The sequence below is a fragment of the Euprymna scolopes genome, chromosome 25 (assembly GCF_053919585.1).
Source record: "Euprymna scolopes isolate OS-2025 chromosome 25, ASM5391958v1, whole genome shotgun sequence".
NCBI classification, from domain to species: Eukaryota; Metazoa; Mollusca; class Cephalopoda; order Sepiida; family Sepiolidae; genus Euprymna; species Euprymna scolopes.
Genome location: NC_136506.1, coordinates 63,834,606 through 63,856,808, shown reverse-complemented (window position 1 = coordinate 63,856,808; position 22,203 = coordinate 63,834,606). Strand labels below are relative to the sequence as shown.

The 22,203-nt window shown below is 34.3% G+C and overlaps 1 protein-coding gene across 2 annotated transcripts in view; it reads right to left on the bottom strand.

Moving 5' to 3' along the window:
- Positions 1 to 13,097: 13,097 nt before the first annotated feature.
- LOC145247404 (uncharacterized) overlaps positions 13,098 to 22,203 on the bottom strand; it is a 195,053-nt gene continuing 185,947 nt past the window's right edge. For both annotated transcript variants that reach the window (XM_080109108.1, XM_080109109.1), the window contains 2 exons: positions 18,444 to 18,511; positions 13,098 to 14,900 (listed from right to left, as the gene is read on the bottom strand). In XM_080109108.1, coding sequence (XP_079965234.1) covers positions 14,753 to 14,900; positions 18,444 to 18,511 — 216 coding nt within the window. In that variant the 3' untranslated portion in view covers positions 13,098 to 14,752. The remainder of the gene's footprint in view (positions 14,901 to 18,443; positions 18,512 to 22,203) is intronic.

Genomic DNA, 22,203 nt, shown 5'->3' with positions numbered 1-22,203 from the left:
GTTATCGCAACAGCCACTTACCATTGATTTCTCGTTGACAGCGACCATTGGTCTTCACCGGAATTTAGGTGGCAAAAAGCCTCCTCATAGCCTCAGTCCTCTTTGCACTCATCCAGTGGATGTCTGGCTAATGCTTTCTTTCCTCGGTCTTTCCATCCTCCTTGATCCTCCTCATTTACTTGGTGTGACGTCAGTTTATGGTGAACTTTCCTCACATTAAAAACTCTTCCCTCATGGGTAGGCAAGTAAATAGAAACAATAGGATAATGTTAAGATTACCAGTAGTTAAATTTCTGTTTATGAACGATTAATATAGTTGTATTTGTTTTTTTTTAGCAATATTGCATCCTGTACCGAAGTTTGTTTTTTTTTTTTTGTTTTTTTGCAGCATCTATTATTAAGTTGTTAGGTGAAATTATGCAATAGCAGCCGAACAGTAACCCCTCCTCACGGTTGTAATAGGTTGCTAAATAATCACATTATTATTTCAGCTTGATTCATTTCGAAGAAGTAAAAAAAAAAATGTAATGAATGTCCCAAGCTAGAAAGTATGAATATAAAAAAAATAAGCGAACATTATTCATAAAACCGCGACATATTGTTCAAACATCAGTACCCGCTTTTAGGCGATAAGAATGAAAAAAGAGAGTTTTATTCCTAATAAATTATTTAATGGGTATTTCTGCAGGTTTAAACCTAGTGGCTTATTAAATTTTTAAAAACTAGTGGCTTATTAAATTTTCTTTAGGGTTTCAACAACGCCGGATTACTGCGTAAAAGAGATACCCAACTAATTCTCCGTCGGAAAACAAAACAGAAATGATGTTTGTATACAGTAACTCCAAGAAAAGGAATTTTTATCAGTAAAAAATCAATAAATAAATAGATAAAAATTAAAAACAAACAAACAGAAAGTAACAATTGGCAACGAGAAGAAATAAACAATATTACGGTGGATTGTTTGTTTTGACGGAAACGATATTTGTACAGTAAATCAAGTAAAGGGAACTTTTATATATATATATAAAAAAAAAATAAAACAGAAAATAACAGTTGCTAATAAAAAGAATTTAATAAAAACAGTATTACTGCAGGCTGTTTGTTTTAACAGAAACGATATTTGTACAGTAATTCAAGTGAAGAGAACTTTTATTAAAAATTACTCATAGAGAAAAAGTAGGTAACATTGCGACATCATATTTGAATGGTATATTAGCGTTCATTTAGCACGCGAAAGCACGCGAAAGCTGTTAATTCGGAATATAAGAATGGCCAGAGCTCATCCAATCAGAAGGAGCAAAATTAGTCTGGGGAAAGATCATATTATACCAATGAATACCAGCTACGAATGAGTACCAATTACGAAGGATGAAAGGGCAGGATTTCCACCGGTGATGAATGGAGACAGTAAGAGGACTTGTTATTTAGAGGGACAAAAATAGGAACTACATCCTCTAAAGATGCTTGTGATTGTGATGATATTGCTCCTAGGATGTAATGTAGGATTTTATTAAAACGACTAGCTGTGTCTAAAATGACTTTCTAAAGTTATATAAGATAGTAGCTAATAGTCTTACAAACTTACGGCAATTAATCCAGAGGGGAATTTCTGCAATCCAAATATTATATATGGAGATTATTATACAGTCCATTTTATATATAAATTTTATTAAACAGACAGGAACAGTCACAGGAGATAACTTAACATTTTAAAGTGATTACTTCTGTGCGCACATGAGATAAAGATAGATATGTAGATAGCTCGTCTCGTTATACCTAGCTACATTGTACGCCATTCAGCCCATAATCACTGGAGCTAAGGTTCGCCCCCGCTTGCCTAAGTTGTTAGTCGAAAAGCGACACGTGATTATGTCGATTGCTGTTTTTGAGGTTATCTCTAACCTCCATATGTTGCTCAAACTTTTCAATTCAAACTTACAGCCTTAGTTATGTAACTGTATAATATACGGGTCTCATTGCTTCATGCTGTTTCATCATATAGTTTCTGATTATGTATAACCGGGTGAAAGTTATCCATAGATAAACCGAGCTTATGCATAATTAGGGAGAAGACATCGTTAGATGTGTTACGATTTAACGTCGATCTATAACTGTTTATGATGATGCCAATCATTTCCAGCATAGTTTCTTCCCTTTTAAGTTTTAAGAGTAATCTCTTAAATGTTTCCACTTAACCCTGGACCGCCCGTTCGATTAAAGCTGGAAACATGTGGATTTTGGTATTCTCTATATTTTTCGGTATTCTCTATATCATTACGTTTACAAAAATCCTCTATATCATTACGTTTACAAAAATTCTCTATATCATTACGTTTACAAAAATCCTCTATATCATTACGTTTACAAAAATCCTCTATATCATTACGTTTACAAAAATTCTCTATATCATTACGTTTACAAAAATTCTCTATATCATTACGTTTACAAAAATTCTCTATATCATTACGTTTACAAAAATACTCTATATCATTACGTTTACAAAAATTCTCTATATCATTACGTTTACAAAATTCTCTATATCATTACATTTACAAAAATCCACAAGTTTTCCTGAGGTAAATGCGGTTTCATGTTTCAAGAAAGCAAAATTCTCCGAAAATCTTCTGAATCATGAATATAATTTACTCAAAGATGCTGCGATTAACGTAAGGAAATTCCGTTCATTTACTGTAAACATACACAAAAGCAATGCTAACCAATTTGAACGTACAGCAACATTAATTTGAGGAGTGCTCATAAAGATTCGAAAACAGGACATTAACGACACAATGTGTTTCCGGGGGAATTTTCTTGTTGAGATGGACCTAACTACTTTTCCATATTTGATCAGTAAACGTAGCTTCACATTAAAGCTTTAATACAACTATTAAGCTGGAGTATGAAATGAATATTCTTGAGAAATTTGTTTTGTAGTGTCCTGGAAACGATCGTGTTCAGCAAAAAGTATTATCCATTAATTTCAGACAAGAAACATCAACCTTAGAAAAATGATTGTTATTTGCTATCGGTCTATCACTGTCGGCCATTTTATACGAAAGCAGTGTATGAGCATTTTTAAAGATTGGACCAGAATTTATATAACCCTGATACATTTTTGAAGTAGGGTTAAACGTGTTAAGCATAGACTCGAGGGGACATTAGAAAGATCAAACTCTTATGTCTAGTTTAAACCAAGTAAATTCAAATCGCTCACATGATAACCCAGGAAACTTTTTATTTTGAAAAAAAAAAAAAAGTTACAATTTAACTTGGTAATCAGTTGAATTGCATTGCCAGATCCTTTCCTTTGATTCATGGTTGTTACAACAGGCTTCACCATTCATCCTAAGGTCTGGTTCGCCAACTCCGTTCACACCAGTCAAGCATACGTCATTATCATCATTCCAGTACTAGTAAACAGTGGCTTTCTTTTGTCACAATAAGATATTTTCCTTTTAGTTCAGATACGCATAGACGATAGTCTTTTTTTTATGCAACGTTAGCCCTTTCAAGTGAATGCTAGCTATCTCAAGTGATCTTTTTGGATGATCCCGAGGAGATCTAAATATATTACAGCAAATGGGCAGGGAATGTCAGTCAAAATTAACTCTCTGGGCGTCTCACAATCACTATGTTTTTTCTGTTATTTGGCAGTCGGTTGGGTTTTTATGCTTCTCTAAACAAGCTGAGTCTTTGGACTCTGTGGCATTGGACTTGTATTTTGATTTAGTAAGGCTAAAATGTTTGATTTACAATTCCGTTATTTTAAAAAAGAAAACGAGCATCATTGTAAATCGCAAATATTAAACGGATGTTGCAATCTTATGTTGCATCGTTGACTGACATGTCGGAATTGATCAATGATTTTGGATCAGAACAACAAGTGGAAGATCATGGCCTGTGCGTTTACAATGGATAGGTTCGGTCCCAAGAGGTGAACAATTCTAAGCATTACCTCCCCCTTCTTTGAGAGAGGGGTTAGTCTGTTGCCAACCAACTGAAGTGACCCCACTGGAGAATGTCGGTGCTGTTATCGGCTATTTTTCGTACCTGATCAGAACTCATCCCTCGGGGAAAGTTTTTTCACACATTTTTTGGCCTTGCAGTATCTTGCTGCCGTGAAAAGCAAAACCTACTCCACTGTCTTCACGATTTTCTTCCCTCGCGAATCGTGAGATTAACGTGATATTAGAGACGTGTCAAAGTGAAAATGGACCGTTGTTGATAGGAACGACTATAGATTGCCCGTGAGATTAAAGATCCGTTTTGAAGATTTTAGATGTTAAATTTGAGTTAGACTTTGTTCAGTTCAGTTTCCTTATAATTTCACACGGAATGTACAATTAAGGTATTTTTTGCGATAGAGCAGTTTTGTCTTTCGTTTTGTCACTATTGTTTTTTTATGAAAAATTATAAAAACTGTAGAACTATCATGTCATCTGGTTTCAAGCTTAGTATTAAAGTCTGGTGAAAATCTAAGTGGAGTCGGCATACGGATCCATTGTTCTCTGGTTATCTGCCAATGTGTATGGCAAGCAATGATGTTTCATGCGTGGTACCACAAAATAATGTGGTGATGACTTTGACCTTAAAATCCCCATCATGATCCAATTTGGATAAGAGTCGCATGCGCACATCTGCGTGTTATAGAAGGATGTAATTCTTAAACAAATATGAGGCATTTAAATTGACGCCCTCTCCCCCTGCGTCAATGATTACAGCTAAAATTTTGCGCGTTCGAGATTTACAAATCCGACGTCCTATTTTCCTTCTTTTAACAATTTTAAGCAGTTGCATCTGGCATGAAATAGATATTGTTGGGTGCCAAATATTTCGCTTAATTATTCGGCAGTCTCAACAAGATTTAAATCCTTAGCTGATGTCAGCAAAATCAAATTAATGAAGCGTTCGTCTTCCGGTCGGCTGTTTCTTCAGTAAAAGTCAAAATTTCCAAACGTCAAACTTTGTGAAAAATTGCGTTGTTTCGCTGTATCACATCTTTTCAGTACGGTTAGACTAGCAACTACCTCAAGTCAGACTTTAAACTCATCTAGGCAACAGTCAGCGCTTCTAACCGTTACGTTATTTGGCTGCTGCTAAGCTGGGTATACAAAATTATGATAATTAAACATTGCCTAAGATGTATTTGTTTACACAAAGAGCATTGCTTTATACGCTAGCGGTAGTTTATTTCGCTCCTCAATATGCTCAACCCAAAATAAGGAGCATTTATAGTCATCCACAGATAGACTGTTTTGCTGTATCACAGCTCTTTCGTGCGGCTAGACTAGCAACTACCTCAAGCCAGGATTGAAACTCGACCGTCTAGGCGACTGAGTCACTACTTACCAAGGCCAAAAAGAGTTAATAAATTTGTCAGGTGGATGATGAGGCAACACAGAGGATTCATAACAATGATTGAATTTGGGCAGAATTTGATTATTTAAGAGGACACATACACAAGAATTTTTTTACATTGAACTTGAAAACGGTTATGTTGTAGTTAACTAGAGCGCAACTTCGTTCTATTGTGTTTCGTTGATGAGTAGTTTTTGGTTGTAGAAGATCCGTTAGTTTTAGGGACACAAAGGGAGAAAGGGAAATTATTGGCAATGGTTGGATCTAGATGAGCTTTTGTCGTGAATGTTTTACAGGGCAAACCATAAATTAGAGTTCAGTTGAGCATCTGTTATGAAAATAACGATAGGGCAGAGAAAGGCTAGCAACATCTCTCCTGTGAGAAAATGGCCGATGGGAAGAGAAGAGGACATCTCAAACTAGATTATGAAGTCGGTTTTGTACTCTGGTAAGTCGTAGGAAAGGATGCTTTGGGCGGCACCTTCCCAGATATGGCAATAAAACTCCATCATAGGACGCATTTGGTTCTTATACATTATGATTGCGTCAGGTATGTGATACTTTTGAGGGCAATAGAATGATACAACTATTTTCTTCCAGCGACTTTAGCAACGCATTTAGTAGAAATCTTCCATTTCAAGTTTGAAGTGAAGGCCAGTCATAGAAGCTTATCAAAGCAGGGAGCTTCCTCAAGAAGAAAGCCATTTGCTTCAATTAGGGCAAAGTGGTGGATGGGAGCATTGCTAGTGAAAGGAGATGAGCTTGGTTTTAGACGTAATAACAGTAACCAGATACCTATTTTCCCCAATGCCCAATGCGTTCCAGATTGGAAGAGAATCAGAAAGCTCATGATTATTAATGCTCTTCGAAGTGTTGTCATAGAGGGTTGTATCATTTGCATAAATGTCGACAAATGATTTTAGAATATGATTTGAGAAATCATCGATAAATATCAGGAAGACAGTTGGACCCAGTCCTTACACATAGCTTTCACAATACTTTCGGTTAAAATGGATTTTGACATTATTTACAAACAATCTATTTTTACGTAACCAATGTTTTAGTAAAAAAGAATAGGAGAGATTGGAATCAGAAGGATGACTGAGAAGGTACAATGTATAACTAAAATAAAAAAGTCTGAAATATTAAGGAAAACCCTTGAATGCCAAGACTAACACACATGAGCTACAGACACAAGCCGGGCATATACAAACTGCTACAAATATAAAACACAAACGAACATCCCATGGAATCATGAAAACTGTATAATTGTAAGTTACCCCCCCCCCGTGTCCCTGATTTCTACCCCTGCCTTCCTCTTACCCTTTCCCCCCCTTGTGTGTGTATGTCACCATAAACTGGCGCCACACCAAATAATCAATGAGGGTTAAGGAGGATGAAAAGACTGAGGAGAGAAAGCACTAGCTAGACCTCTGCTAGATACATGCAAAGAGGACTAGGACATTGGGGAAGCAAAGTGAAAACCAGCGGTTGCTACCAACGAGAAATCAATGGTAAGCGGCTATTGCGATAATGCAAATTCATCTACAAAGATTATCGAAAGAGGTGGAGAGTACTGGAAATCTAGGGAGACTTGTTGTCACTCAGACTCCAGAGAAAACCACAAGTTGTTATCAAAGAGAAATCGTTGATGATGGCCTGTGTGATTATTACTAGTGAGTAAATAATAATAATAATAATAATAATAATAATAATAATAATCGTATATCTAAAACAGCATAATTTATATAACTATAAAAATAGGTTCCATAAAAGTCACAGATAGGTTTATATTCTGCAATAATGTAAACAAAAATTGTTTAAATAAAATATACGACACTTATCTCGTGGTCTTAATATCTTAGTTTTTATAAATTTAAGAGAACATTTGAAAGTAATTTTGCAAAGACGTCCGATAGATTAAAAACTAATATTTTGGTAATTTTTTAAGCCAACATTCCAGGGCAGCTGGTTATTTATAAATTTAAGAGTTACAAAAAACAAGTTAGAACGTAAATTTCTGAAGACGACAAACAAACAAACAAACAAACAAACAACAAGAAAAACAATAATAATATTAACAACAATAATAAATAAATAAAAATATTCAATAGCTATATAATTGCTAGTTGTGGTTTTCCAAATTTTCAATTTTCTGCTGTGACGAATACCTGGGAGTGAATGAAATGTATAAAATCCTACAACATCTTGATCTATGTCTTTTGAAGCATCTTCCTTAAAACAGGTCCTGCTCCCCAAGATGATTGAAGGATTGTTCCAGAAGCGACTAGCAGCAGAATAGGCATGTCGTCAAGTGTATATGTATATGCTGACACGCAATCACGCATTTATAATGCTAAACAAGTCACAGGCCGTTAAGTTAAACATTAGGACATGAGGACAACAGGCCGTTACATCACAAACACAACGTACATACATTTATGTGACCCATTAATTAAGAAAGATATAATATCGATTTAGTTAGATAGTTAACATATGTTAATTTGATCTAAATACAACATTACGAATTTTAAAAGAAGAAAAACGTCTGTGTGGTTACACCACAAATCGATATTTGATTCTACCTAATCAGTGATTTAAAAAAAAAAAAAAAGTCAGTCTGTTTTCTTTGGATAAAAATTTGAATCAATTTCATCAGGTCCATGTTCTGTTCGGCCTTGTTCAGTGCGAGATTCTCTATTCATTCTCATCTCTAGTGATTATCTTATGAAAATGCTGTTTGTCACATATGAAAAATTCAAAATTGCGTCTAGAATCGATATGTACGTATTTATTCATATCTTGTGAACAGTCATATTAACTGAACAATATAAAAAAAAAACAATAAAACTAAATCTTTAATACTTAATCGTTTATACTTAGTTAATTAGATAAAAGTATTAATATTTCATAGCACGAACATGGATAAAAACAAGTCAACAATCGGGGAATGTTAACATTTTATTTTTTTCTACTTCATCGTGACGACGTGTGCATGTATGCAAAGTAAATAAGCCTAAAACAAACAATCGATTACTTTATAATTGATTGAAGATCATTAAAAATAGTGTCATGAATATATTTCAGTTTCAACATCATATTTAATTGAAAAGTAGTGAGAGCTCCAAACGTTTTAATAAAATAATAGTTTATATCACGAGTGAGACAGGGAAAGTTTGAAATATCATTCATTGTCTTTGATTCGTCATGCTTAAGTTTGAAATAGCATTTGCATTGTTCTGACAACCTTACATTTGAAATAGAATTTTCGTTGATCTGTCACAATTAAGTTTGACAGATTTTTATCCCATCTTAGAAAACTATATTCTTGTTTCATCTTGCAGGACAAAAATGTTGAATCTTCTCTAGTTTGTTCATTTATTCATCAATTTCATATAAATCAGACGATTCTATTGTTGGCATTCGTTTCCCTAATATTTTTCTAGTTAGAATTCTTTCTAAAAAAAATTATTAGGTATTTACAGAAGATACTAAGTGAACATTGCCAACATCCTGTGACACAAACTGGATTCGAACATGGCACACCTAGGTTGTCAGTTTATGTTGTGACCTGTTAATTCTGCAGTTAACATTAGTCAAGGTTCCCACGTGGACAATCACTCCGACAGAAACTAGACCATTTTGATAGCCGTTTTGCTATTAGACTGATTCAAAATGTTCTGTGTAGTCCTAGGAGGTCCATCCTCCCAGCTTTCAGGAGTAACAAGTTTATCGCTTGTTGTCTGAGGCGCCTTCATTGGGGGATGTCGAGGGATCTAGTCAAGCATATTTTTGCAGGGCTGAGGTGCTCCTCTTGGAGCACTGACTCATTTTCCCACCTTGTTTTACATCCTCTTGTGGTGTAAGAGAGGTAATTATCCACCCATGTTGTTAACCACATAGTCACTATCTCCCTATTTCTTAATAAAGCCTAAAAGTGCAACGTGTTCATCTTAAGCATCTGTTAAAACGACATTGCGCAACAAATCTATGGCGTCTGCTTAAGCCTCTAAATATAGAAATCGAGCAAAAGCGCATTTCATCAATTTTTCAAAGCCTTAATAAACCACATTCTTTACATTGGCCTTCGCAGACACCATGCATCAGAAGTTGTACTGAAGACAAGTTAATAATCAATCGCATATCATGATTTGCTGCATCTCCTATGTTGTAACAATCATTTCATGAATGATGTTTCACTTTCCCTGTCACTTCAAGCAAGCCAACCTGCTTTGTGAACTGGTACTATTAATAATAATAAAAAAAAGAAACAAGAACACGTTTTCTTCAAATATGTCCATAAAGAGATGTATGTATAATACTACAAATGACAAAAGTAATCCAAAACTTTTATTTTTTGCCCATTCGTTATCGCATCACAATTTGACTCATATTCACTGCTTGAAATCATTGAAATGAAACTAATTAATAAGAAAAGACAAAATTAATGCTATTGCTAACCAAATTTAATCTCTATCATCCTGACTCTCTCTATCTCTCTTATTCTCTCTCTCTCTATTTATCTATCTATCCCCTCTCTCTTTCACTTTGTATTTCACACAATCACTTAATACTGTGAAGTGCTCTGTAAGCACATATGCTCACTTTTATTATATAGCTTATTAGTTATTAAGGTTAAGCCTCCATTTTTTACTATAAAATAAAATGGCCGAACTTAATAGAGAATCATTACGGAAGCAGCAATTGTGTGTGTGCAATTGTAATGTGATTATCTCATTCTGTTTAAAAGTTTGCTTTCTCATTTGTGCAACTGTTCAACGGATAAGGATTGATGCCATAGCAACTGGTTGTGTGTACACATACCAGATTTTTATAAAACTGACTTTCTCAACTGTGCAATTTGTTTATGAGAGGCTTGATCATAGGATTAGCGAATCTCTCGACGAAGGCAACCTTGCTCTTGACATATCAAAAGCCTTTAATAGAGTATGGCATAAAGGTTTACTTCATAAGATCTCCAGCTATGGTATAGCTGGAAATGTCTTCTCAATCATCAAATCATTTCTCTCTGATAGGTTCATAAGAGTAGTAGTCGATGGGCAGAAATCAGAAGCTCACAGTATTAATGCTGGAGTCCCTCAGAGTTCCATCTTGGGCCCAACTCTTTTCCTGATTTACATCAATGATCTTCCAAATCACATCCTTACATCATTCATAGACATTTATGTTGATGACACTACCATCTATGGTAGCTTGCAGTTTTCTATCATGATCCATGAGTTTTCTATCATGATCCATGAGTTTTCCAATAAATTCACTTGTTCTTTGTTTAATTTCAGTCTTATCTGCTTTCAATAAAATCCCCCCAATTTTGTGCTTTCATTCTCTGTTCCACTTGTTACTTCTCTTTACGAGACAGCAGTGAATTAGTAGCAACAGTAGTCACTGAAGCGATGTGATTGCTAGTCATAAAAAGCGTTACTCACCTCCTTACATATTTTTATGATTTTGAACACCAGAAAATTCATCAGAACTTTTGTTTTACCGAACGAAAATTGAAAAAAAAATTTTCACAATGTAGCTGAGAAGATAATCTATAAGCTGCAATAATTGTTTGAAATGAGTGAGCGATGAAGCTTTAAATCAGTTCTAAATGACTAAAACTGCCACTTAACCATATATTCAAACTCGGTAGTGTTTGAATGAAAAAAAAAAAAAGAAAAAAAAAAAAGTCGTATAACTTCCCTATCCAATCATGAATTGCTTGAAATCTTATCCATTACAGCAAAATTAACATTTTCAGTTTTCAGAGAGAACTACCATAATAAGAGGGGGGAAAAAAGGCAAAGCAAGACAAACCGAAGAGAAAGAAAAAAAAGATCTGGAGAGAGAGAGAGAGAGAGAGAGAGAGAGAGAGAGAGAGAGAGAGAGAGAGAGAGAGAGAGAAAGAAAATCCAGCTAAATAGCAACAAAAAATAAGGAGGTAAACCTACAGAAATTTGGTAGAAATCAGTTTTTTTTTTCTTATTAAAAAAAACAAAAAAAAGACCCAGAGAACTCACATTGATGAGAGGCTCTAGTAATTTAATAGGATATTTACTTTGTCTGGATAAATTGTTTATATATATATATATATTATATATATATATATATATATATATATATATATATACTAGCATGTGTGCTGCCCGGGTGTTTGGAGGTGTGTGTTGAGCAAAAAAAAAAAAAGTGGTAATAGGAAGGCAGGCTCGAACCCCACCGCGAAGGAGGAAAAGAACAGGGAAAAAACCTGACGTCTTTGCTGTTAAGACTACCACCAAACCGGAAATGACATAGACAATCTAAAAAAAGGGATGACTTTCGAAAATATAAAAAAAAAATAAAAAAGAAAAAGAAAGCGACCCCTTGTAGAAAGTTGAGGGTGAAGAAATTAATATTTTTAGCCAATTTTTTGGTATTTGTCGTCTGAAGGGTCGAGCTTCAAAATGATACTGATCTTGTGAAAATCCGTCGCCTCTGTCGAAAGTTTTAGGCGGACATGCAAACATACATACATTTATATATCGGTAGCTCAAATTTTCAACCCAAACCTATTAAAAAGCTTGCCCTATCTCTGAATACCCTTTATGTAAAATTTCAAATATTAAGACCAGAAATTGTCTGAGTAATTTGGTAGAGACCGCAGAGGTCAAATTTTTTAAAACTTTGACCCCTATTATGACCCTTAACATTTATTGTTTTGGGCTCAAATCAAGTTATTAAGTTAAAGCCATGTCCAAGGAACCTATACCTAAAATTTCAATTGTTTATACCCAAAATTGGTGGAGGAGTTTGGAAGAGTTCTCAAAGGTCAAATCGTTGAACTTTGACTCCTTAACAGGCAAATTACTGGCCGAAAATGGATTACAAAAATTTTCCCAAATCTCATTATCCTGTATACCAAATTTCGAGTCTGTAGACTGAAAATTGACAGAGTTATTGTGTAGAGAAATGTACACAGACAGACAGACAGACACTTTCACTTATTTATATATATATATATATATACATTATTTGGCAGCAAGTCGTTATCTAAACATGTCTGGTTAAATACAACTGAGTTTTCATTTTTCTGATTCTATGAGTAATTTTCTCAATTTGCTGAGCAATCTTTCTTGTCTATTATAACATCAAGTGATAGTTTTTGAGTCATTTGCTCAAGCACTTTGTATCAGTGATCTCGATCGTTGTCAGGGGTGGTTGCCGTAGTTGTTGTCGAGGTTTAGTTAAGTGTATTTATAGTAAATTTGTTTATTTCACCTATTTATTGTTATTTTATTTATGTCAATAGAACAGATATATTAAAGGATGAGGAATAAAAATTACAAATAACTTTATTTTATCAGCTCAATAAGGAAATAAGACAAAAAGGAGGCCATGGCATTTCAAAGCTAAATGCTTCTCATCAGAAGAGGAGAAAGGCCAGCATTATATAGAACATAAAAGATAAATAAAAGCTGGCTTAATAACATTTAGATTAGAAACAGAAACTGCATATTTAAATATATTAAAGAAAAAAAATTAATATATTTAATAGCTTCTCTTAACAGTGTTGAGCTTTTTGTATCTTGATAAGTTTGCTTTGCTAAAGATATTTTTTAAAGCTTTATTTAACTAAAAAGTGAAGAAATCTGAAGGATCAGCATTGAAACTACACTTTAGATCACATTAAGATTCAAAAAAATTTTTTGAAAATAATTCTTTTAACGAATAAAGAGAAATAAAAAAAACAAGGCAAAAACTGATTATTTTTTTTTTATTTTCATTTGAAAAAGAGATGATTAATGTTTAATGAATGCTAATCTAACATTTATGACAAACACGTTTCGTTCGATGGCCAAAAAAAAAAAAACACAAAAAAAAACAAAAGGCCAGATTACGAACGACTCCATCATCAACATCATCATCAATATAGCTTACAAACTTGGCCTTTCCAGACTTCAAAAGCAGTCCCTCGGAGGTTGGGAATGGGAGACTTGACCCCCAGCTATGGAGAAGGTGTTCTGATTCAAAACAGGGACAAAAATCAGATGTGCTCAATAATAATACTTACAATATTGCCACCATGGCTACAGAACTCTTGTCACCAGAACTCTTGTTTTGGTTTGTCTGTTTTACAGCACATCAACCCCCCCTTTTTTTTTTTTTTTTTTTTTTTTTAAAAAAAGAAAAAAAAAGGGTTATTTAAAGCCAAATCAATACCTATTATAAACAATTCATTAATTGAATGCAAGTTGCTATTTAACCCATAGCTCGGAAGAAATTGTGGTTTCATGCCTTTTTCTAATGGTTTAGTGCATAATATAATCAGAATAGATTCAATAGGATTTGACCTCAGCATAACTAATTACAGAGTCCGTGACGTTATCCACTCAATCAACCTGCACTCTTGTCATGTCATGGGAGGGGGGTCAAGAACTCAGGGGATTGGTCTTAGCAATAGTAGCGGCAGTGTCCAGTTTGCCATCAAAGCCCCCACAGCAGTACAATTTAAAACAAAAAAACATTTTTTAGGGGAAAGGAATCTTGAAGAAATAATGATAATGTCTGCAAACTTCAGGCCAACCATTTTTAATTTGTATAGAGTAAAAAAAGTTGAGAAAGAAATTTGATTTTTTTTTTGGTTTGTTTTATTTTAAACATATAAAAATATTAATTTTTTTTTTTTTTCTAATTTCTGAAGTGAAGTGAAATTATTTCATTGAAACAGGTGAATGCTGTTATAGGATGTGTTTTTAAATATTTTTTTTTTAATGAATTTTGCTCTCCCCTCCCCCACCTGACTACTGTGTCTGCTGCACGTGCAAAGGTTGGAGGCCCTGAAAGGAATTGGATGGCTCACACTGATTAAGGCTTTTTGAAGTCACCTGGCATTCAGTTTTAGTGGGAGAATCATACCCCTTTCCTCTCTATTCTCATTTGAAGGATGTTTTCCACTTCCAATATGCCAAACCACCTCTACCCCAAGTTCATTATTTTTCATCAACATGGGTCTGGACTTTTGGAAGTCAAATCAGAGCAGGGTGTAGATTTGTGCTGAATCATTTCATATTGAAAATAACAATCCAGTCAGTTGGATAAAATATCCCCCCCCCAAAAAAAAATCAAAGAAAGAGAGGAAAGGAAAAGATGGAAATAAAAAGGCAAAAAGAGGGAGGGTGGGAGAGGGGGTAGTCTGTTTTTTTTTTTACTTAAGATTTTATTTTGCACTGCAAAAGTAGAAAAAATTCAGTCGATATTTCATCAACCAACAACCAAAAAAAAGTTTTCAAAAAGTGGGGGGAGGAGAAAGGGGAGGGCAGTTGCAGGAAAAATATTTTTTTAAAGCGGATACTGCTCCGAGTGCTGGAAGAATTAGTCAGATTAAAAAGCTGACTTTATTCTTAAATGTTGATCATTTTCTACGATGCTTGCGATATCGGTGACGCCGATAGAAAGAGGAATGGAGAGTGGCTGCAGTCTCTTGAGGTAAGCTGGTCAATGGAATGACACGTTTCGACATTTCTTCAACCTGACACTCGGGAACCCAACAATCAGGAAATCTGTTTACAGAACAAACAAAACCAAATTAATAAAATAATTAAAAAGTAAACAAAAATTAATCAACTCAAAACAAAACAAAATAGATGTTTTTTGTTTTAAGAATTTTTTCATTTTATTTAGGGTTCTAAAAAATAAACATCATGATAAAAAAAAATCAGGTAAAATATATTTCATCTGTATTTATAGGAATGTTGTGTTAATTTTTATTTTTTTTTATGGAAATCACCTCAAACATTGGTGTAAGGAGCTGCAGCCATTGATGTAAGGAGCTGGAGAAGGGTTAGATTTCTGCATGTCCGCACAGTCAGGGAGCCAAGAAACAGAGAGAGAATGCCAAAGGCTAGCAGTTCTAGGAAAGAAGCTATTAGAATAAAAAAGCTTTCCAACACATGAGGAACTCCACAATGAAGGGATGGCAGTTTGATTTACACGTCAGCTGAAGGTATTCATGGTGAGAAGACACAAGTTCTGCAGAACACATTCCATTAAAGTACTTGTGAAACAAGTACAGTGATTCAACATCACTGATGGGACAGTGGTTATAGCTTTGTAGATAGTGTAGAACATGAGATAAGAGGCTCTTTTTTAAACTCTGTCTAAGAGGGAGAGACGAGTGGTAGATGCACTAGCCCAGATGTAGCAACAATACTTCAGGCATTGACGAATAGTGGTTTTATTAAGATATAGAATACTGGAAGATGTGAGAAATCTTTTAGTATGGTAAAAGGAATCAACTTTTCTTGCAGCAGCCTTTGCAATGTCTTCCATATATTTGTTTCTGTGAATGTTAGGTTGAGGAGTTTGAATGATGGCCTCTCAGGTAGCATGCTGACGTTACATGATAAGGGCTGTCCCCTTTTCATGTAAGTATAAAAATAGAGAGATTAGTTAAAATGAAAATAAAATGAGAGAAAGCAGAAATCGAACCCTGGACATAAGTTTTAAAGAACAATAGGTTTAAATGGAATGTCCAGTAAATTGTTAATTCTGATGAAACAAATAATAAACTATTCAATTGTTAGAAAGAATGTGGATAATAAAATATGGGTTAAATAAATTAGATATGTAGGTTGAATTCCTTTGTAAAAACATCAAAGAAAAAATAGGTTATTGGGAAATCATAATGTCGGAAAAACGTGCAAAGTCGCGCATGTTGAAACACGTGAATTTTGCTCACGTGGCCGGGATGCATGGATGTCTCAATATAGGAAGTGAGAGTTAGTTAGTTAGAGAAACAGTCAGTGAGAAACTCAGAAAGAGTCTGGAGCTTGGAATTCGAACGTCTAGGAAGCGAGACGTCACTTTGAAACTAAAATGTGAAGCTTTGAAATTCTTGATGAGGAAACCACGGCCGGTCGTGACGAAATAAACCATCATGTGTTTTATAAAACGTTGTCTTGTCTTATGATTCTTACAAAAAGGTAAAGTGAAAATTGTATTATATATCTGTGTTATAAAATGTCATTACATACACGTCTCGACATCTCATGTCTACACAATGTCTGAACAGTGAACACTATCTCCTCACTCAAAGAGCTTCCCCTTCTCCTTCTCTTCCATTCTACACATAAAAAGTATGAACATTTAATATATAAGAATCATAACAGGAACAATCTCTCTAAATCTCTTACAACAACAATCTCTCTCTAAGATAAGCATCACTTCTAAGACTCGAATATTTACTAATAAGAACTCACGTAACATACGTGCCCAAGTGGTACCTTCGTCTACAACAACATCTCGCTCTCAAAGATTCAACACTCTCTACACGACATCACATATAATAAGACTCTCTTATAATGAAATCCCTATATGTAACACTATTAGCTATAGTAATCAATGACTGAAAAGATTTCTTATAATTATTAAAGGAAAGGAGCTTTGTCTTAAATATTACCATCCATTTATAAACCCCATTCTAACACAAACTGAAGGTCATTTTCTAAGGAGTCAGCCATAGTCATACGTGTGTTTTGCCCACATGTTGAGAATAGAGCATGGTGTCATTAGCAAATGGACCCATCTGGGGTACAATTGAATCAGGGAGGTCGTTTATGAGTATCAAGAATAATAAAGTTCCAAGGATTGACCCTTGGAACACACCCACATTTATGTTATATTGTTTAGATGGATGGCCATCGATGACAATCTAGATTTTTCTTTCAGCTAAGATGGTGCAAATCTTAAAAGAAATACATTTATAAGTTCTATTTAATTGCTAAATATCAAGCGTGTCATTTACAATTGAACTTAGATTCCTCTGTGAATTAATCTCAACTATGAATTTAAGGTATATTTTCAAAATCACAAATTTTGTATTTTACAGTTTCATCTTTTGTAATCTAAAGGAATTTTGAGCCAGATTTATTTGTTATAAAAATTAATGAAAAATTATAACAGATGAGAATTGGAGAGTGGTATTAGCAACAACAAAAAAATCTATAGATCAAAATAAATAAAAAAAATGAATAAATAAAAAATGAATAAATAAAAAATGAATAAATAAAAAATGAATAAATAAATTTATATATCTATAAAAGTGAAATTGTCTGTGTGTGCGTGTGTACATTTCCCTATCAAATTACTCTGTCAATTTTCAGTCTACAGACCTGAGATTTGACATAAGGAGTATTGAGATTTGGGAAAATCTTTTTAATTGGTTTTTGGCCAGAAATTTAGCTGTCAAGGGGTCAAAGTTGGGTCTAAACACTTGAAATTTTAAATTTGGACATGGATCAAAGTTGGGTCTAAACACTTGAAATTTTAAATTTGGACATGGATCAAACTTTTTAATGTTATTTGAGCCCCAAAAATAACTGTTATGGGGTCAAAATTGGGGTCAAAGTTAAAAAAAGATTTGACCTCTGCGGTCTCTACCAAATTACTCAACCAATTTTTGGTCTAAACATTTGAAATTTTACATAAAGAGTATTCAGATATGTGGTAAGCTTTTTAATCAATTTTGGGGCAGTTTTAATCAAATTTAGCTACCAAGAGGTCAAAGTTGAAAGAGTTGACTTTTGCAGACCCTACCAAACTCCTCTGCCAATTTTGGGTCTAAACACTTGAAATTTTAAATGTAGGTTACTTGGATGATTAAATTTATTTAATTCTAATTTGATTTGAGCCCAAAACAAATGTTAAAGGGTTAAAATTGGAGTCAAAGTTTTTTTTTTAAAAATTGACCTCTGCGGTCTCTACCAACTTTTCTTTATGGTCGTTAAGGAAACCCATTATATAGAAAGGCATAACTGTACATATGCACACTTTTAAATATATACATATGCACATAAAGTTATGAAAAGTAACTAGGGCCCAAGTAAAGCCGGACTGAATTGCTAGTAATAAATAAAAAATAAATGAATAAAAAATAAATAAATAAATAAAAATAAATAAATAAATAAAAATAAATAAATAAAAATAAATAAATAAAAATAAATAAATAAAAATAAATAAATAAAAATAAATAAATAAAAATAAATAAATAAATAAAAATAAATAAATAAATAAAAATAAATAAATAAATAAATAAAAATACTTACATATTTTCCGGAGTCCAATGCAATAAAACTTTAACTTTTTCCGAATCTTCAGTCCTTCGTGCAATCACCTTGGAAACAAAATAGAAAAAGAGGAATAAAAATCAAAGATTGGTTGGAAAGAAAAAAAAATTTAATTTTTTTTTAAATATAAATAAAACTGAAATAAACATATGCAAAATTTACCAGCATCTGATTTAAAACACATTTGCACAAAACACCAGAATTGTATATTGAACTAATTAAGAGAATCTATTTGATACACTTTCTCTGTATTTACCTCTTACTGATGTGCCACAAAGCAGGAAACGGGGTGGGGGTAATCCAGCACACAAAATGTGTTGCACTCTGACGCTGAAAAATTGACTGAGCAGCCCATTTGCATTCTTTCCTAAGTCTGTGAAAGTGGACCTTGTAGAACTGAATAGAACAAATTCCAGAGCCCGCAAGAGAAAAAAAAAACAAAAGCATTATCACAATGGCAGAATCTCTGTCAGATTGATTGCTGAAAACACATGACAGAATTGGCATAACAAAGATTACATTCTTTAACTCTCATCAAGGGAGAACTAAAAAGAATCTGCTCAATATGCCTTCTTGATGACTGCATCGTCATCTTGCATGCATTAATTGATGTGGGCCAACAACAATTGAATATTTATATGATAAAAAATTAAATATATTAGTCTTGTGGACAGATTTATTTTTTCCCTTGTAGTCCTAGGAGACTTCAGGGATTGTTGACTATCATACAATTGTGACCCTTCAGATTATTGGTGGGATTGGATCTCAGTTTGAGGAGGAATCTTGTGAAATAGAATAGCTTTTGCAGAGTGTCTTATTTATGGAAATTTCACCATCATGACTCGAAGGAGGATATTCCTATCTTTGATATTAAACAGTTATACCATTTCATTTATCCTCACTCATTTATGGATGAGGAAATAGAAAACATTCGTATAAGAAAACAAAAATCCTGTAAACTCATGGTCCCACCATGGCACAAAAGTTTCAGTAAAATTTTACTCTTTATCTTCATGATGTCGATTGAAAAAATAACAGGTGAAGTATGCACGGTTCCCCGTGAGTGCACAGTGAACGAGGCATAAAAAAAATTACCAAGTCCATCATTTGCCCCATCCCCGCCCCATTATGCCCTAAAAGTCCCCAAGGCCTTAACATATTTACATTTGAATTCAGCACCATGCAAAACTGCTAAATAGACATACACAGAAAATTTTGGACAAATATAAAATAGTTCCAAAAATAGAGTGTTTTTATTTGCCCAAAAAGAGCCTGAGTTATCGCAAAGTATAGACAAACAACATTATATAGAAATCAGTTAGTTACAACTTTTCAGAAAGTTTTATAAAAATCCAAGGCATCAATTTTTTTTTAATAAGCAAAAAAGTGTCAATTTTAGCCATTTTAACCCAAAAGGCACCCCTAGGGGGGGCAATCGGAGTTTTCCCAGAAAATCCGTTCTTTTACTCATATCATGTTTAATGTTTGTGCAAACTTTTAAAAAATTCCAAGGCATAGTTATTGAGAAAAGTGCAGACAGACGAATGGACAAAGATGAATTTACAGGTCCACCCTCCCTTTGTCAGGGGGACCAAAAATGACTTTAATAAAGAATGGAAGGTATACTTGTTAAGGAAGAGACGGAGAAATATGATGGTTAAATAAAGATCTAAGAGTAAATTTTACCAAGATTGTGGTTGTAGTGACTTTTTTTGGAAGTGAATAAAGTAGAAAACCTCCAGAAAAAGAAAAGTTCCTCTGCTCAGAATGTGGAAAGGCGATTGGGGTGAAATGCAGTCTATTGTAGTACTTGTAAGCATTAGGCACACAAAAAGTGCAGTTGAATTACTGGTAGGTTGAGATGTGATAATCAGTTTGTATGCAAGAAAAGACAAGTGAGATGGATGGGAACACAAATGTGTGGAAAGTATATTTGAATGACAAAGCTATTAAGGTTGTCCAGAAGTTTTGTTACCTTGGTGATATATTTGGAGCAAATAATAGAGGTGTTAGCGTGATTGCAAAGGTTATAAGTGGAGAAAGTAAGTTCAGGAAATTGTATCCATTACTAACAAGCAGATAAATTTAAATGTGAACACGTATAAACAAAGCACAAAATGCTCATCTCCAACATTATAGACCCAGAGCGCAGTTTCTTCAGCATTAGCGACCCAGAGCACAGTTTCTCCAGCATTAGCGACCCAGAGTGCAGTTTCTCCAGCATTAGTGACCAATAGTGCTGCAGTTTCTCCAGCATTAGTGACCAATAGTGCTGCAGTTTCTCCAGCACTAGCGACCCAGAGCGCAGTTTCTCCAGCACTAGCGACCCAGAGCGCAGTTTCTCCAGCACTAGCGACCCAGAGCGCAGTTTCTCCAGCACTAGCGACCCAGAGCGCAGTTTCTCCAGCACTAGCGACCCAGAGCGCAGTTTCTCCAGCACTAGCGACCCAGAGCAGTTTCTCCAGCACTAGCGACCCAGAGCGCAGTTTCTCCAGCACTAGCGACCCAGAGCGCAGTTTCTCCAGCACTAGCGACCCAGAGCGCAGTTTCTCCAGCACTAGCGACCCAGAGCGCAGTTTCTCCAGCACTAGCGACCCAGAGCGCAGTTTCTCCAGCACTAGCGACCCAGAGCGCAGTTTCTTCAGCACTAGCGACCCAGAGCGCAGTTTCTCCAGCACTAGCGACCCAGAGCGCAGTTTCTTCAGCACTAGCGACCCAGAGCGCAGTTTCTTCAGCACTAGCGACCCAGAGCGCAGTTTCTTCAGCACTAGCGACCCAGAGCACAGTTTCTTCAGCATTAGCGACCCAGAGCAGTTTGTTCAATATTAACGAACCAGAACGCAATTTATTCAACATTAGCGACCCAGAGCACAGTGTCTTCAACATTAGCTATCTAGAGCGCAGTTTCTTCAACATTAGTTATCCTAAACCACTCAACTATTTGACAACCGTAGATCGATTTGGTTTTGTTAAACCTTGTGCATTTTTCTCCATATCTTTATTACAATATTAGCAAACCACAATTACTTTATTTTTAAAAACAATAGAAAATATTTCTTTTTGTATTCATTTCATCCAGATGCTTCTTCTCCTTCAAAATTTCAACTCTAGTGTTCCAACATGCAATGTTTTCAGCATACAGTTCGACCAAAGAAAAAAGTCCATTTCCTAATGAAAACAAAACAAATTTGACTTTCGATCAATATAATTTTCAGATACCATTTGATTAACACTAATTTTGAAGCACACATAGAAAAAACCCCAAAAAACAGAAAATCTTGTCAATTAGGTACCATTATTGAAACATTTGTGAAAATTATACAAAAGAAAAACATGAATTGATGTCTTTTTTTATGTGAACACGTAAGCACAAAAAAAAAAAAAAATTTGAAACAACAAAATTGAAACAAATGCTCTTAAAATTGCCATCATTCATGAAAAAAACAAAGAGAAGAAACGAATACCTTAATGTTCAAACAAACAGTTCAACTCTGAAATTAAATCACAATTAACTTCTGGCAACCTAGCTAACAAAAAAAAGAAAATTCTGCATGGAAAACTGATAAATCACAGAATTCTTCAAAAAATTAAATTGTTGACACCACAATATGAAACCTTTCAACTGGAAATAATAAAAAATAATCTAAATTAAAAAAATCTTGTAATACAATGAAAAAAGTTCAAATTTCAAAGTATAATCTACCCAACAATCTAAGAAGAACAAATCTGAATTTCAATA